The 17,707-nt window shown below is 56.7% G+C and overlaps 1 protein-coding gene across 1 annotated transcript; it reads left to right on the top strand.

Moving 5' to 3' along the window:
• Positions 1-2,253: 2,253 nt before the first annotated feature.
• CCM2 (CCM2 scaffold protein) lies at positions 2,254-17,208 on the top strand (the record flags this gene model as incomplete). Its single annotated transcript, XM_079301213.1, is given in 12 exon segments — positions 2,254-2,510; positions 7,262-7,435; positions 8,306-8,389; positions 9,386-9,569; positions 11,606-11,742; positions 12,368-12,503; positions 13,165-13,222; positions 14,400-14,520; positions 15,051-15,189; positions 16,935-17,082; positions 17,084-17,114; positions 17,116-17,208. Coding segments are annotated over 12 exon segments (1,335 nt in total). The 5' UTR covers positions 2,254-2,480.
• Between the last annotated feature and the right edge of the window lie 499 nt (positions 17,209-17,707).

The raw sequence follows: 17,707 nt of genomic DNA, 5'->3' as shown, positions 1-17,707 counted from the left end.
TGGGGACACTGGGAAGGGACAAGGGGACATCAGGACATTGGGGACAGCAAGCCCAGGTGACCCTGTGAGCCCCTGCTGCAGCACCTGGAGCATCTCCTCCCCTTCCCACCCAATCCCTGCTTTGATCCCTTTTTACCAGAAACAGAAAGAAAAAAAGCTTTGGAATCAAAACACGGGAAAACGATGGGTTCGTGTTTAATTCTCTGAGTTTGGTGGCACTGAATTCTCCTTGTTCTTCCTCAGGGAATCTGCCAGGCTGCTCCAGCTTCTCCCTCCATCCACGGCCACTGGATAAACCCCTGGGGGAAGGGTGGGACGAGCCCAGCAGGTGACACCAGCACACACCTGTGTTAATTAACCTGCGTTAATTACAGCGACAGGAGCACCACACCCACTCCATCCCGGTGGCTTCTGGATCACCAGACTGGAATGGGAAGGACAGGAATGTCCCCATTGTCCCCAAAGCCCAGGGATGTCCGGGGTTTCATAACCACCCCCGGGAGGCGCCGGGAGAGGCCCTCAAACAGCCCGGGTGCTCTGGCAGCGCTGCAGGAATGGTGGGGGCCACGGGAGACCCCCCCACGCTGGAGCCTGCAGGGGGGCAGGGCCCAAAGCCCCCCCATTCCCACAGGAGATCTCCCTCCATTCCCAGAGCAGATTTCCCCCATTCCCACAGCAGATTTCCCCCATTCCCAGAGCAGACCCCCCCATTCCCAGAGCAGACCCCCATTCCCAGAGCAGACCCCCCCCATTCCCAGAGCAGCCCCCTCATTCCCACAGCAGACCCCCCGATTCCCAGAGCAGACCCCCATTCCCGCACCCATGGAGCTGGGGTGGTCTCACCTGGGCAGGTGCTCCCCACAATCCAGCCCTGCCAGGATCCAGCTGTGCCTCGGCTCAGGGCATTCCCACGGAATCGCAGCCCCGGCACGTGAGGGGCTCCTTGGTCGCCTTCATTAACCGAAATTGGGCTAATTACGGTGGCAGGTCCCTGGAATCCATTGCCCTTCTTTCTGGCGGTTTCCTGAATCCCTCTGTGATCATTGATAAATGATTAGTGTTCATCATAGAAGTTCTGGAGTTTGTGCAAACCAGAATATTTAAAATAAGAGAACATGGACCTAGACAAAAGGAAATGTAAGATTAAACCCACTCTGTTTAAATGCCCCTGTTATGAACATTGTGTATACCAGTTTGTAAAAAAAAAAAAAATGGGGTTTTCCATAGTCGAAAAGGGTTTTTTGCAGAATCAGATTTCCTGCCTTTGTGCAATCAATCACAAACTCTCTGCTAAAGATCAGACTTCCCAATTCCTCTGTTTTGTATCTACCCAGACCAGATGGTTCTATGACCAATTGTCCCAAGAGCTGTCCCAGGGAAGTTGGGAAGTTTCTTTGCCACCACTGCTTACCTTGCAGAATTACTACAGCAAACCAATAACAATTATTGATTACTGCAAGGAAAACCATCCTATAAAAAGGGAGCTGCAAACCAAGCTGGGTGGGAGCGCGGAGTGGGCGGTGACCCCTCGCGTATATAAAATAAAGCAATGTAAATTTTGCTAGATACCCAGATTTGTTTCTCATTTGTAACACTCGGGGTGCTCGGAGCAGGAGGCTGGAAGGGGAAGGGGCAGGAATGTCACGGCCCTGTTGGGGGTTCGGGGTCCCACCCAGACCGTTCATGTTCGGGGGTTCTATGGCCGCTCTCGGGAGGCGCCGGGAGCGGCCTCAAACGGCCCCGGGTGCTCTGGCAGCGCTGCAGGAATGGCGGCGGCCACGCCAGGCCCCGCCATGCTGGACACTGCGGCGGGACAGCCCCCACGACACCCCCAGGACACCCCGCACGGCCGCGCCGGGCCCGAGGCGCCGCCACCGGAGCGGCCCCGGGAGCCCCCGGAGGTCCCGGCCGCGGATGGCGGCGGATGGCGGCGGATGCGCACGGGGCGCCATTCCCCCCTCACCTGCTGCTGCGGCGGCCATGGCTGAAAGAGCGGGCACCTCGAGATGACGTCAAAAAAAAGCGCGGGGGGAGGGATCAGAGCGTGTCAATCGCTGGTGGGCGGGGCCAGAGAGGGGGCGTTGTCTGATTGGTGGGTGTGGTCGTATTATGATGTCATAAAATGCTACGGGGCGTGGCTTACTCTGATGGGCGTTCACTGGTGGGGGTGTGGCTTTTCCCGGTGGGCGTGGCCCGCGCGGCCGAGCGTTTGGCGCAGGCGCACTGCGCTCCGCTCCCCACGGCGGCGGGACCATGACGTCACGGGAAGGCGCCGCCCAAGATGGCGGCGGGGCCGAGCCTCGGGCGCTGAGGCGGCGCCGGGACCGGGAGCGGGACCGGGAACGGGAGCGGGATCGGGAGCGGGAGGCGGGGCTGGAGCGGGAACCGGGCGGGCCATGGCCGCCGCCGCCGCGCGCTGAGGCCCCGCCGCTGGCCCGGGCCGGGATGCCCCGGGGGGGGCCCGGGCCGCCGCCGCAGCCATGGAGGAGGAGGGCAAGAAGGGCAAGAAGGTGAGAGCGGGGCCGGGCGGGGGTCGCGCTGTGCCCCGAGGGGGCTGAGCCCTCCCGGGATTTCCCCGGAATTCCCGGGCCAGCCTGTCCCCGTCCCCTTCCCACACCCCCACCCACCCCAAACCCTCCCGCTGCGAGGGAGGGCTTTGAGAAGGCTGTTAATTGATGGGGTGATTAATTATGGAGCCATTAATTTAGGAGTCTTCTAATTTATTTCGATCGTTACAGATGCAAATGAATTTAACCCATCTATTAATTTATGCCTTTATTATGTCTCCGGGGCTCAGCAGCTGCAGCCCTGCCTGTGTTGCCCTGATTTCCCGATTTTCTGTGTCCCCTGGGGGATGCTCACACCTGGAGCAGGAGGATGGATTTGATCCCATAGTTTTGGGGAGAAATTGGAGATTTTGGGATCCCAGGAGCAGGTTCCTGCTGAGGCTCTGCAGAGCATTTCCAGAATGAGTAAAATTGAGTGGGAATTCTCTGGGAATCGCCAGACAGATTTGGGAGTTAAAGCCCCGTGGTGCCATCAGGTGAGATGCTGCAGGAGGAATTCCCCACCCTGAGACAGGATGATCCTGATTTTGGGGAGGAAGCAGCTCCAGGGGATTTTAGGCACAGCTCAGGTGTCTCACCTGGGGCATCCCACTCCCACTTTATTTCCTGCAGTGGGAACAGTCTGGATGCCCTGGGCTGGGCCCCCTCACTCTCTTATCCCACCTGATAATCCCACTCTGATCCCTGAACTGCTCCAGGGCTGATCCCACATTTTCCAGCCCCCCCGTGGCCCCTCCTGAGCTGATCCCTGGCCTTGTGCAGCTTCCCTGGAGGAGTTTTCCATCCCTTTGGTGGTTAATTAACCCTGGGAGCTGCTGCCATTAAACCTGGCTAATTGGGCTGTGGAGAGGGGAAGATTCACCTCTGTCTTCCTCAGGTGTTCCAGGGAAAACTCCCTTTCCTGCTTTTCCCACTCTGTGGATCATTCCAGCAGCTTTCTGAGCTGAATTGAACAGTTGAGTTCCCTCAGTTCAGGACAGGTTTGGTTGGGATAAGGAGGAAAATCCCAGCCTGGCTTTGGGGCTGAGTCCAGCTTTGGGGTAAAATCTGAACTGGTTTCAAACTGGAGCCCTAGAATTCCTTCCTGTGGTTATCCCAGTGGGAGTGTGGGGCTGTCCTGGGATAAAACAGCATTTCCCACGAGTTTTGTGAGGCAGGATGGATCCCCTGGAATTCACGCCAAGGCTGGGAGCAGCTGGGGGTCACACCTGGAGCTCAGGTGAGGATGGGTGTGTTTATTCCCAGGAAGAAGTGGGGGTGAATTTTCTGGGAATGATTTCCCTGCTGACAGTCCCTGCCATGGCTCCCTGAGGGAGTCCCTGAGGGAATTCTCTCTAATCAGCTGTCAGTGTGAAATTCCCAGTTTTTCTGGCTCAGGGATGTCCTGGATAACTGAGGTTGGTGCCATTTGCCTCTTGCAGCAGCTGCTTCAGCATTTCCCTCCTAAAACATGGAGTTGCTGAGCCTGGAGTTGTATCTTTGGGGGAAATTCTTGAAATTCCTTTGTTATCCCAATATCCAGTGCATGCCCTGTGCTGATCCCCAGGGTGGGCAGCAGGGAATGGGGAATTGTTTCCCCTCAGGTGAGACCCACCTGCTGTGGATCCAAGAGCTGCTGGGGAGATCCAGGGGGGGCCCTGCAGCCCCTCTGCCCTTTGGGGTCCAGTGGGGTGCTGGTGTTTGCTGGGAGATCAGGAACTGGGGTGCTGCAGGAGCTTCCAGGCTGCTCCAAGCCCACCCAGGCTGGCATTTCCAGGGATGCAGGGGAAGGAAGAACTGCACAGCCCCTGGGATCAGTGGGATCAGGGGGGTGGGAAAGCCCCTGGGAGCAGCACTGGGACCCAGCTGGGTGTGGGGACAGCTCTGAGCTGGTTTGGGGTGTTTGCAGGGTTTGGGGTGGTTGCAGGGTTTGGGGTGGTTGCAGGGTTGGGGTTTTTGCAGGGTTGGGGTTTTTGCAGGGTTGGGGTTTTTGCAGGGTTGGGGTGTTTGCAGGGTTTGGGGTGTTTGCAGGGTTTGGGGTGTTTGCAGGGTTTGGGGTGTTTGCAGGGTTGGGGTGCAGCAGCAGGGTTTGGGGTGGTTGCAGGGTTTTGGGGTGGGTTGCAGGGTTTGGGGTGGTTGCAGGGTTGGGGTTGGTTGCAGGGTTTGGGGGTGGTTGCAGGGTTGGGGTGCAGCAGCAGGGTTTGGGGGTGGTTGCAGGTTTGGGGGTGGTTGCAGGGTTTGGGGTGGTTGCAGGTTGGGTGGTTGCAGGGTTGGGGTGGTTGCAGGTTTGGGGTGGTTGCAGGGTTTGGGGTGCAGCAGCAGGGTTTGGGGTGCAGCAGCAGGGTTTGGGGTGCAGCAGCAGGGTTTGGGGTGCAGCAGCAGGGTTGGGGTGGTTGCAGGGTTTGGGGTGGTTGCAGGGTTTGGGGTGGGTTGCAGGTTTGGGGTGGTTGCAGGTTGGGGGTGGTTGCAGGTTGGGGGTTGCAGGGTTGGGGGTGGTTTGCAGGGTTGGGGGTGGTTGCAGGGTTGGGGTGGTTGCAGGGTTTGGGGTGGTTGCAGGGTTTGGGGTGGTTGCAGGTTTGGGGTGGTTGCAGGGTTTGGGGTGGTTGCAGGGTTGGGGTGGTTGCAGGGTTTGGGGTGGTTGCAGGGTTTGGGGTGGTTGCAGGTTTGGGGTGGTTGCAGGGTTTGGGGTGGTTGCAGGGTTTGGGGTGCAGCAGCAGGGTTTGGGGTGCAGCAGCAGGGTTTGGGGTGGTTGCAGGGTTTGGGGTGCAGCAGCAGGGTTTGGGGTGCAGCAGCAGGGTTTGGGGTGCAGCAGCAGGGTTTGGGTTCCCTCCCAGCTCGGGGTGTCACGTGGGACGGAGGAAACGGTGACAGTGGCACTTCCTGCCCCGAGCGCCTCCATTGCAGCCCCCAAAAACCAGGAGAGCACTCCCTGCTCCCCCTCATCCCCCAGCAGGGTGGGGCTGCTCTGCTGCTGGCACTGCCATGGAGGAGGAGGTGGGTGCTGCTTTGGGGTGCCCCAAAAGCAGAAGCTGCGCCCGGCTGCGGTCACGGGCCGGGTTGGGGGTGCCGGGGTTTGGGGGGCCCAGTTCCTCCCCAGGGCAGCACAGGATCATCCCAGCCCCATGGCTGCAGCCACATCCCAAGAGGGAAAAGGGGGTTCCTCTGGCTGGGGGTGGATCTGGGGGGGGGTGTCAGGGTGTGTTCTGCCCTGCTCTGCTCTGGGTTCCTGACAATTCCTGCTGCAGCTCAGCCTCAGGCACTGCCAGGCAGGCTTTGGGATGGGACATCCCTAAAACTGGGCAGCCCCAAGTCTCTGTTGTTGCTGAACAGACCTGTTGTGTCCAGGATTTCCTTCTCTCCAGGGTTGTGGAGTATCTTGGTGGAGGATCATGGGGTCCCTCTGGGTTCTCTGTGTAGGGATGTTTTCCAAAATCTACCCTGCTGCTCCTGAGGCAGGGCTGGGGAGCTGTTTCCTCTTCTCTCTGTCCTTCATTATTTTATAGGATCCCTTTATTTTTGTCTCCCTCTTCCAGGGATGTTTTTCCCGGCCAGGCTATCCCCAATGTCCCTGTGTTTCCTTGTGAGCTGTTTTTTGCTGTTGTTCCAGGAGCTTTTCCTTGGTTTATATTTAATTAATTCAGTTTTGGAAGCACACTCTGTGCCCCTTCAGACCCCACATTCCTTTCCCTGGCCCATGGGATTCAGGAACCCAGGCTCTGGTTGTCCTGAGGGCTGGGAAGCAGAGGCCACCAGGGAATGGGACACTGGAGTCACATGTCCAAGGAGTTCCTGGGTGCAGCCATGGATGTGTCTGCTCCAGACAGCCACTTTTCCTGATAAACCTGGGACTGGAGCAGTCTGGGGATGTTCCCAGTCATTTTATCCAGTGTGGAGCTTGGTGAGATCCCTGTGGCATTCCCATGCCAATTACAGCTGTGAGCCTATTGGCTCCAGTGTTTTCCAAACCTGGCGCCTCAGGGTTTGAAATTCCCCTTTTTTCCCAGGAAAATCCACTTTCTGGGTCATTTTCTCATTGTTTGGAGTCTCCTTAGAGCATCCCTGCCTGTTTCTTTGGCATTCCTTGTTGAGTTGGCCCAGCAGATCCTCAGGGAGGTGTAAAACCATGGAGAATCCCTCTGGACGCACTGTCCACCTGCAAAATATTGTTATATTTCTGAATATTTCTAGATGATATTTCTATATATTTCTAGATGATATTCCTGAATGATATTTCTATGTAAGTATTCCTATAGAACTATTCCTATAGAAGTATTCCTATAGAAGTATTCCTATAGAAGTATTCCTATAGAAGTAAGTATTTCTATAGAAGTATTTCTATAGAAGTATTTGTCAATATAGGATAGTGTTTCTCTTACCTGGAGGGTTGAACAGGGTGGCTTTGGGGGGAAATCAGCTCATTTTGGTAGTGACAGTTCTGCCATATGCCAATCCCAGGGGGATGTGCAGGGTGCAGGATGGAAAAAGGGGAGGCCCAGCAGGTCAGGAATGTTGCTGCTTTCCAGAGACACGACGCAGTCAGCATTACAGCAACCCAAACAAGTGAGCCACAAGCAGCCTGTAGCTCAGAGCAGCAGCCAGCGCTCGTGCTGCGAGCTGTGCCCTGCAGCCCTGTGGGTGTGCAGCAGAGCAGCAGGCTGTCCCTGGGGGCTGGGCAGGCGGGCTGCAGCCCCCAGCCCAAGGTGCTGTTCCCCCAGCCCGGGCTGGTGTCGCCGTTCAAGCGCGTGTTCCTGAAGGGCGAGCGGGGCCGCGACAGGAAGGCGCAGGAGAAGGCGGCGGAGCGGCGCCCGCTGCACACGGTGCTGCTGGCGCTGCCCGAGCGCGTGGAGCCCGAGCTGCTGCTGCACGACTACATCGAGAAGGAGGTCAAGGTACCTGCACAAAGCTCCTCTCAACATCCCCCCTTAAAACAGCTGCGGGGCGGCTCCTGCCTTCAGGGCGTGCTGGTGGGAGGGACAGGGGTCTGCCAGGAAAGGCAGCAGCTTCTCTTTGAAATGGACAATAAACCCCATCCAAATTATTATAAATTTAAAATTAAGGGGCTCTCAGGTAAAGATATGGGAATTAGGAATAACAGTTCTTCACTATGGAAATTAAAATAGAAATGCAGTATTACAAAAAACAATCCCAACCCTGCCAGAGTCAAAATACAACCTGAAACCACATCAGTCAGTCAGGGTGGTGGCACAGTCCCATTCCATGGTGCTGCATCCTCCTGCAGGGGCAGATGTGGCTCAGCTGGAGCAGTGCTCCTGGAGAAGGGGCAGTTTCCTCTGAAGCTCCAGGGATGATGTGGAAAGGTCTGGCTTTCCTCTGGAATCCAGTGGAAAGAAGGTGCCTTGGTGTCCCAAATCTCAGTTTTTCTCTGGGTAGGAAAGGCTTGGCTCCTGCCCTGGCTGGAGCATCTCCCAGTGGGATGATGGAATTTATCAGTCATGCACTGGGACTCACTGGCCATGAACAGGAGATATCTCCTGGAGGGAGGATGGGCTGTGGGAAGATAAAGATGATTGCCCAGCTGGTTTAAAGATGGCCCATGAGCAGAGAATGTGTGCCAGGAGATCAGGGGCACTGCCCCAGCTGGTTTAACAGATGGGGACAGAATAGACATTGCTGGCTACACCAACCCAACACACAGGTGAACATTCCCACCTCTCACCCATCTCCATCTTTGCATGACTCATTCTGGCTCATCCAGGATGGTGTCCATGCTCTGGTAACCTCTGGCTCTTCTCTCCCAGTATTTAGGGCAGCTTACGTCCATCCCGGGGTACCTGAACCCCTCCAGCCGCACCGAGATCCTGCACTTGATTGACAATGCCAAGGTCAGTCCCTGCTGCTCTGGGACTGCCAGCAGCTGCACTCAGCCCCAGGGAGCCTCTCAGGGCTGGGGCTGCATCCTGCTGCTCCCAAGGGGAAACACCCCCAGGAGGGCGGGGAGGGGCTGGGATGGATTTCCCAGAGAAGCTGTGGCTGTCCCATCCCTGGGAGCGTTCCGGGCCAGGTTGGATGGGGAGCAGCCTTGGATAGAGGAATGTGTCCCTGCCCATGGCATGGCTCATCCCTAAGCTCCTTCCAACCCAGCCATTTGTCCTGGTTTGAAGGATAGGTATTTGCCAATAAAGGCAGAAGCTTCTCTTTGAAATGGGGAATGTAAACCCCCTCCCTCCAAATTATTATAAAATTGAAAATAAGGGGCTCGCAAGCAAAGATATGGGAATTAGGAATAACAGTTCTGTACTAGGAAAATTAAAATAAAAATGCAGCATTACAAAGAACAATCCCAACCCTGCCAGAGTCAAAATACAACCTGAAACCCCATCAGTCAGTCAGGGTGGTGGCACAGTCCCATTCCATGGTGCTGCATCCTCCTGCAGGGGCAGATGTGGTTCAGCTGGAGCAGTGCTCCTGGAGAAGGTGCAGTTTCCTCTGAAGCTCCAGGGATGATGTGCAAGGGTCTGGTTTTCCTCTGGAATCCAGTGGAAAGAAGGTGCCTTGGTGTCCAAAATCTCAGTTTTTCTCTGGGTAGGAAAGGCTGGCTCCTGCCCTGGCTGGAGCATCTCCCAGTGGGATGATGGAATTTTATCAGTCATGCCCTGGGACTCAGTGGCCATGAACAGGAGATACCTGCTGGAGGGAGGATGGGCTGTGGGAAGATAAAGATGATTGTCCCAGCTGGTTTAAAGATGGCCCATGAGCAGAGAATGTGTGCCAGGAGATCAGGGGCACTGCCCCAGCTGGTTTAACAGATGGGGACAGAATAGACATTGCTGGCCACACCAACCCAGCACAGTAAGTCCCTGTGAACCCTGGTGTTGCAGAGAGCCCACCAACTGCCAGGACAGCTGAGCCCAGAGCACGATGCTGTCATCAGCCTGTCTGCCTACAACATCAAGCTGGTGTGGAGGGACGGCGAGGACCTGATCCTCAGGGTGCCCATCCACGACATCGCCTCCGTCTCCTACATCCGCGACGACTCCGCGCACCTGGTCGTGCTCAAGACAGGTGAGCTGCCCCTGCTGGGAGCTGCTCCCACCTCCACTGCTCTGAGGCACCAGCTCTGCAGCTCTGTAGGCTCCTACTCTGAGCTCTTGGCTCCTACCTCGTCAGGTTATCTTAAATAAGCAAAGCAGCTGATAGTTAAAAAGGTTAATTATTACAAAGCACATCAGTCTCAACAGAACACAGACAAGCAATGGCAAAAAGCAATGGCAAAGCAGCTAGCAAAGCAATAAGCAAATGGCTAAAAGCAACAACTCTCCCCAATACAAACTCTTACATAAAATTTTTCCAACAAGCTAAGATGCCAACTCAGACCACCACTCCTTAACCTATTAAAATTCCAGTTTCTTATCACACCAGGTTACTTCTACAACTACTCATACAACCTACTTTGTTCTATCTGAAAAATGTCAGCAATATTCTTCCTATAGCTCTGTTATGTCTAAGCACTGTCTACAGCTGTGGGCCTGGAGCCTCTTGCTGCAGATATCAGTGTGTTTCAACCTTCACTAGAACTTGCTCTGCTACTCTGGCATTTGAAACCTTTCACTTACTAAAATCATTGGAACTCACCCTAAAAGTTACTAATTTAAATGTCTACTTTATGTGTGAGTAGCTTAATATACTTCAATTTATCCAAAGGCTTTAATTCAATCCCTGCACTCTGATCTCTCTGAAGAATTCAGAGACCCCTGACTCACTGACTCCAACAGCCATGGGGCTGGGATTGTCCCCCTGGGGGCCAGGAGCCACCTGGGACAGTGTGAGATGTCCCTGCCCTTGGCACTGGGGTGGGGCTGGGTGGTCTTCAGGGTCTGCCCAACCCAAAGTATTCCATGAGACCTGTGCATGTCACACCTGCATGGTTTGGGAGCAGGGAGCTGGGGAGGGCTGAGCTTGGGATTTATCTGATTGCAAACCCCATGGATAGGCTGTGGAATAAAGCAATAAATGCCTCAGGGGCTGGAAATGTGATGATGGGATTCCAAGCTGTGAAAACAGCCAAACAACTGTCACAACCAGCAACAAAACTGGAGCCTTTTCATGCCATTCTCCTGCTTCAGGGCTCTTCCTCCCCTGCAGGACTCCTTCCCATCCCCCCTGTCCTGGTTTGAAGGACAGGTGTCTGCCAATAAAGGCAGGAGGTTCTCTTTGAAATGGAGAATAAACCCCCTCCCTCCAAACTATTATAAATATGAAATTAAGGGGCTCTCAGGCAAAGATATGGGAATTAGGAATAACAGTTCTTCACTAGGAGAATTAAAATAGAAATGCAGTATTACAAAAAACAATCCCAACCCTGCCAGAGTCAAAATACAACCTGAAACCATATCAGTCAGTCAGGGTGGTGGCACAGTCCCATTCCATGGTGCTGCATCCTCCTGCAGGGGCAGATGTGGCTCAGCTGGAGCAGTGCTCCTGGAGAAGGGGCAGTTTCCTCTGAAGCTCCAGGGATGATGTGCAAGGCTCTGGTTTTCCTCTGGAATCCAGTGGAAAGGTGCCTTGGTGTCCAAAATCTCAGTTTTTCTCTGGGTAGGAAAGGCTTGGCTCCTGCCCTGGCTGGAGCATCTCCCAGTGGGATGATGGAATTTTATCAGTCCTGCACTGGGACTCAGTGGCCATGAACAGGAGATATCTCCTGGAGGGAGGATGGGCTGTGGGAAGATAAAGATGATTGCCCAGCTGGTTTAAAGATGGCCCATTAGCAGAGAATAAGGAGATAAAGATCACTGCCACACCCAGTTTTTAACAATGGCCCATTAACAGGAGATATCTCCCACAGTGATAAGAATCGCTGCCACACCCAGTTTTTAACAATGGCCCATTAACAGGTGATACCTCCTGGATGAAGGGTGGGTCATGGGAAAGATGAAGATGATTGCCCAGCTGGTTTAAAGATGGCCCATGAGCAGAGAATGTGTGCCAGGAGATAAGGATCACTAACCCACCCGGTTTTAACAGATTGTGACAGAATCCCCATTGCTGGCCCCACCAGCCCAGCACCCCCTGCCCTCCCTGCTGACTGTGCTCTCCCCCAGCTCAGGATCCCGGGATCTCTCCCAGCCAGAGCCTGTGTGCCGAGGGCTCCAAGGCGCTGGCGTCGGGCTCGCTGTCCGAGAGCGCCGGGGGGCCCCTCGAGTGCTGCTGCCTGGTGGTGCTGGCCACTGACAACAAGGTATGGCTGCACTGCTCCACACACACCTGGGCACACCTCAGCCAGGTCAGGGGCACTGGCACTGCTGGGTCGTGGTGATGGTGGAGCACAGACTGCCCAGTGGGCACATCCTGTGTCCAGTCCTTCCCTGCTCTCACACTCCTGGGACACAGGTTTAGGGGTGCCAGGTGTTGCTGGAGCACCTGGAGAAGGAATCCTGACACAAGAGGGGCTCCAGGAGGTGTTTCCCTGTGACCCAGCAGCACAGAACCCACGAGGACAGTCCCACAATGGGGTTTTGCTGACTGGGGTGTTTCCCCCTTGCTGACCTGGGAATTTGTTTGATCCCGTGTCTGCATCCAGGGATTTTAGTCTCAGCCTCTCTGATCTCCACTGAGGGTGGAGCTTCACTCCCCTCATTCCCTGGGGCACCTGCAGCTTTCTAGGATCAGCCAAAATCCTCCTGTATGGAGGAGCCTCAGACAGAGTGTGGGGTCCTGGGTTGGTGCTGGGGATCCCAGCCCCTGCAGGCAGGTGGAGGGGGTGGGTTTGGGGTCTGTCCCTGTCCTGGGGGCCCAGCAGCCGTGCCAGGGCAGGGACAGGGCTGTCCCCGTGCAGGCTGTGGCACAGGTGGCTGTCATTGCAGGTGGGTGCAGAGGAGCTGTGCTCCCTGCTCAGCCAGGTCTTCCAGATCGTGTACACCGAGTCCACCATCGACTTCCTGGACCGCGCCATCTTCGACGGCGCCTCGACGCCCACGCGCCACCTGTCCCTGCACAGCGGTGTGTACCTGTCACTGTGTCACTGTCACTGTCCCTGCACAGCGGTGTGTCATTGTCACTGTACCTGTGTCATTGTCACTGTGCCACTGTCCCTGCACACCGGTGTGTCACTGTCACTGTACCTGTGTCATTGTCACTGTGCCACTGTCACTGTGTCACTGTCCCTGTCCCTGCACAGCGGTGTGTCACTGTCACTGTGTCACTGTGTCCCTGTCCCTGTGTCACTGTCACTGTGTCCCTGTCCCTGCCCAGCAGTGTGTCCCTGTCCTGTCCCTGTCCAGCCCTGCTTGTGTCCCCAGCTCCCGGGCTGCTCCCTGCCCAGCTCCTCTCCAGGCCCTCACACACAGCCACAGCAGCACTGGCCAGGGCTGGGACAGCCTCAGACACCCCCAGCCCTGCCAGGGCCACCACTGTCCCTGTCCCCAGGTGCCACAGGGCTGGGGACTCTCCCCTGCCTGTTCCATTGCCTGCCCCCTCCATGAAGGAATCTTTCCAAGATCCTAAATCTCCCCAGCCCAGCCTGAGGCTGTTCCCTGTTACCCAGTGCTCATCCCTGGCTCTTCCCTCCCAGCCCACTCAGGAATCACTTGGTGTCCCTCCTGGCATGGGAAGATGCTCAGTCTGTGCCTCTCACATTCCATCTCCCATTTTTTCCCTCCAGATGACTCTTCCACCAAAGTGGACGTGAAGGAGCCCTTCGAGGCAGATGCCAGCACTTTGTGAGTGCCCCACAGCCCCTGGAGCTGGGATTAACCTGATCTGCTGCCATCAGCACACAGGGCAGCTCAGCTGAGCCAGCCTGGCCCCAGGGCTTGGCACACATCCTGTCCAGCCCTGGATTGCTCTGCCCTCAGCATTCCAGGCAGTGCCTGTGTCAGCACGTCAGCTGGGGCTGGGAAAAGGGCTTTCCCCAAAAACCTGGTATATGGGAAAAGGGATTCCCCCAAAAACCTGTTATATGGGAGAAGAGCTTCCCCCAAAAACTGCTATTTGGGAGAAGGGTTTCCCCAAAAACCTGTTTTTTGACAGAAGGGTTTCCCCCAAAAACCTGTTATATGGGAGAAGGGCTTTCCCCAAAAACCTGCTATCTGGGAAAAGGGCTTTCCCCAAAAACCTGCCATATGGGAAAAGGGCTTTCCCCAAAAACTGTTATTTGGGAGAAGGGTTTCCCCAAAAACCTGTTTTTTGACAGAAGGGTTTCCCCCAAAAACCTGTTATATGGGAGAAGGGTTTCCCCCCCAAAAACTGTTATTTGGGAGAAGGGTTTCCCCAAAAACTGTTATTTGGGAAGTTTTTCCCTCCTGGGAACATGGACAGTGTTTGTGGGGTGAAATCCTGACACACAAAGTGCTGGTTTACATGGAGAGAATATCTGGGAATAGCCAGCACAGAGGGATACTCTAGGAATGTTTAACATGGACCCTTGTTGAAAATTGCACATTTCAGCCCCAAGTACAGGGTGTGGGGATTTCTCCCTGGGTTGTTCCCAACTAGGAAGCAGCCAGAGGGATAATTCCCCACACAGGGCCTGGTTGTCACTGTCACCAAAGCAGCATTTGGTTCCCTGGGAGCCTTGGGGTGCCCTCAGGAGCTGGGGGCTTCCAGAGTCCTGGAATATCCTGGGCTGGGAGGCATCCCAAGGATCAGAGTCCAGCTCCTGACCCCAGAAATCCCAGCAGCACCTCCCCACACGGGCCAGGAGCTGGGGAGGGCTCACCTGTGCCAGGTGTCAGCTCCATGGGCACAGGGCAGGGCTCACCTGTGCCTGGTTCAGCTCCCTGGGGACAGGCAGGCTCACCTGTGCCAGGTGTCAGCTCCCTGGGGACAGGCAGGGCTCACCTGTGCCAGGTGTCAGCTCCATGGGGACAGGGCAGGCTCACCTGTGGCTGCTGTCAGTTCCTTTGCAGACACCCTGGGCACAGGGGACACGTCCCCCTCGTCGCCGCAGGTGCCCGTGGCCAGCGAGAGCGAGCTCAGCACCACGGCCACCGAGCTGCTGCAGGACTACATGATGACGGTGGGTCTGGGGGCAGCTCTGGGGGGCAGGGCTCCTGCCTGGCCCCTCTGGGCTCACAGGGCTGGTTCTGGGCTCCTGGCACAGTTTGGGGCAAGGGGCTGTCAGCATGATCCATTCCCAGCCACTGCCATGGCAGGGATGCCTTCACTAGCCCCAGCCCAGCCTGGAGTGCTTCCATGGATCCAGGGGCAGCCACAGCTTCTCTGGGGAATCATTCCAGTCCCTCACTGCCCTCCCAGCTAAGAATTCCATCCCAGTATCCCATCTAAATCACCACTTTCCCAGTGAGAGCCATTCCCTGTATCCTGTCGCTCCATCCCTCGTCCCCAGTCCCTCTCCAGCTCTCCTGGAGCCCTTCAGGCCCTGCAAGGGGCTCTGAGCTCTGCCAGGTGAGCATTCCCAGCTCTGCCAGGTGAGCACTCCCAGCCCTGGGCTCTGTTTCTCCCCCAGGAGCATGCCCCTGCTTTCCCCCTCCCATCCCCAGTGCCCCCAGCCCCTCCCCTCCCCCTGAGCCCAGCCCTGTCCCACAGCTGCGCACCAAGCTGTCCTCACAGGAGATCCAGCAGTTTGCCATGCTGCTGCACGAGTACCGCAACGGCGCCTCCATCCACGAGTTCTGCATCAACCTCAAGCAGCTCTACGGGGACAGCAGGAAATTCCTGCTGCTGGGTGAGTCTGGGGCCATGGGGGGCCCGGGGAGCCACCACCACAACCAGCTCTCCCCATGGCTGAGGGCAGCTGCTCCATCCTGCTCAGCTCATCCCACCACATCCTGCTCCAACCTGCCTGGGAAGCACCTGGGAACCTCCTCCACACACCTGGGAACCTCCCTCCTAAACCTAGAAACCTCCCCCAGAACCAGGGAATTTAACTCAGATCTGGGAACCTCCTCCAGACCTGAGACTCTCTCCCAAACCTAGAAACCTGCCCCAGAGCCAGGGAATTTAATTCAGATCTGGAAATTTCCGGGCCAGGAAACCTCCTCCAGACCTGAGACTCTCCCCCAAAACCTAGAACTTCCTCCAGAGCCAGGGTATTTAACTCAGATCTGGGAACCTCCTCCAGACCTGAGACTCTCTCCCAAACCTAGAAACCTCCTCCAGAGCCAGGCAACTAAATTCAAATCTGGAAATCTCCAGGCCAGGAAACCTCATCCAGACCTGGAAATCTCTTCCAGACCTAAGTCTCTCTCCCAAACCCAGAAACCTCCCCCAGAGCCAGGAAATTTAATTCAGACCTGGAAATCTCCAGGCCAGAAAACTAGGTATATTTAAACACCCTGGCCTCTAAAATCTTAGGAAAACAGGTCAGGAACACAGAATGCTCCCAGGACAGTGGCTGCACCTGAGGTCTCCCACCTGGCCTCTTATAGCCAAGGAAAAGAGTCAGGAATTTAAATTCCCCACAGGACAGGAGTAGTGTGTGTCACATGGGGACACTGAGGGGACAGGACAGATGTCCCTGATGGGCTCAGCAAAGCCAAGCAAGATGCTGTCTGAGGAATTAGATCGTTTGCAGCTCAGAAAATCCCATTTGAGCTGGATTTTGCACTCAGTGAGGGTGGCTGCAAACTCAGGTGTGAAGGAATGGGGTGCCCTGGGGTTCCTGTGTCCCCCAAAAGGCTGTGGGGTGACAGGCAGGTGAGGAATCCTGGGGATCCCCATCCTGGGTGCTATAGGGTGACAGGTGGGGAATCCCCATCCCAGGTGCTCTAGGGTGACAGGTGAGGAATCCCCATCCCGGGTGCTATAGGGTGACAGGTGAGGAATCCCCATCCCGGGTGCTATAGGGTGACAGGTGAGGAATCCCCATCCCGGGTGCTATAGGGTGACAGGTGAGGAATCCCCATCCTGGGTGCTATAGGGTGACAGGTGAGGAATCCCCATCCCGGGTGCTATAGGGTGACAGGTGAGGAATCCCCATCCCGGGTGCTATAGGGTGACAGGTGAGGAATCCCCATCCTGGGTGCTATAGGGTGACAGGTGAGGAATCCCCATCCTGGGTGCTATAGGGTGACAGGTGAGGAATCCCCATCCCAGGTGCTATAGGGTGACAGGTGAGGAATCCCCGGGTGCTATAGGGTGACAGGTGAGGAATCCCCATCCTGGGTGCTATAGGGTGACAGGTGAGGAATCCCCATCCCGGGTGCTATAGGGTGACAGGTGAGGAATCCCCATCCCGGGTGCTATAGGGTGACAGGTGAGGAATCCCCATCCTAGGTGCTATAGGGTGACAGGTGAGGAATCCCCGGGTGCTATAGGGTGACAGGTGAGGAATCCCCGGGTGCTATAGGGTGACAGGTGAGGAATCCCCATCCCAGGTGCTATAGGGTGACATCCAGGTGAGGAATCCCCGGGTGCTGTAGGGTGGCACCCACCTGAGGAGCCCCCGGGCTCACCTGCAGTGTCCCGCAGGCCTGCGTCCCTTCATCCCCGAGAAGGACAGCCAGCACTTCGAGAACTTCCTGGAGACCATCGGGGTGAAGGACGGGCGGGGCATCATCACCGACAGCTTCGGGCGGTACCGGCGCTCGCTCGGCCCCGCCTGCGCCGCCAACGGCAACCGCCGCGGGCAGCTCGGACGAGCAGAGCGCGCCCCTCCGAGGAGGACGAGTGGGACAGGATGATCTCCCACATCAGCAGCGACATCGAGGCGCTGGGCTGCAGCCTGGACAGGGACTCCTCCTGAGCAGCGGGGGCTGCGGCTGGGGGGACACCCGGGGGGGCTGAGACTGCCCGGGGGACGCTGGGACACCCCCCGGGACAGGGACACTGAGAGACCCCCGGGAGAGGGACATTGAGAGACCCCCGGAGGACACTGAGACACCCCCGGGAGAGGGACATTGAGACACCCCCGGGGACACTGAGAGACCCCCGGGGGGGACACCACAGAGTGTGGGGCTGCCTCCAGAGGGATCCTGGCACTGGGAGCCACCCCTGGACAGACCCCAGGGCAGGGGTCCCAGGACACAGAGGGGACCCTGGAGCACGGATCTGCCCCGGGGGGACCCTGGAGCCGCTCTTGGACAGGACCAAGAACACCAGGCTGTGCCCTCACAGACATCCTGGAACATGGAGCTGCCCCTGGACGGACCCCAGGGCAGGGGGCTGCCCTCGGGGGGGACCCCAGGACACAGAGGGGACCAAGATGACCAAGCTGTGCCCTCACGGAGATCCTGGAACGTGGA

Source organism: Erithacus rubecula (genome assembly GCF_903797595.1).
Source record: "Erithacus rubecula genome assembly, chromosome: 3".
Lineage (NCBI taxonomy): Eukaryota > Metazoa > Chordata > Aves > Passeriformes > Muscicapidae > Erithacus > Erithacus rubecula.
The sequence above is the reverse complement of the archived record's forward strand: the minus strand, read 5'-3'. Positions and strand labels throughout refer to the sequence as shown.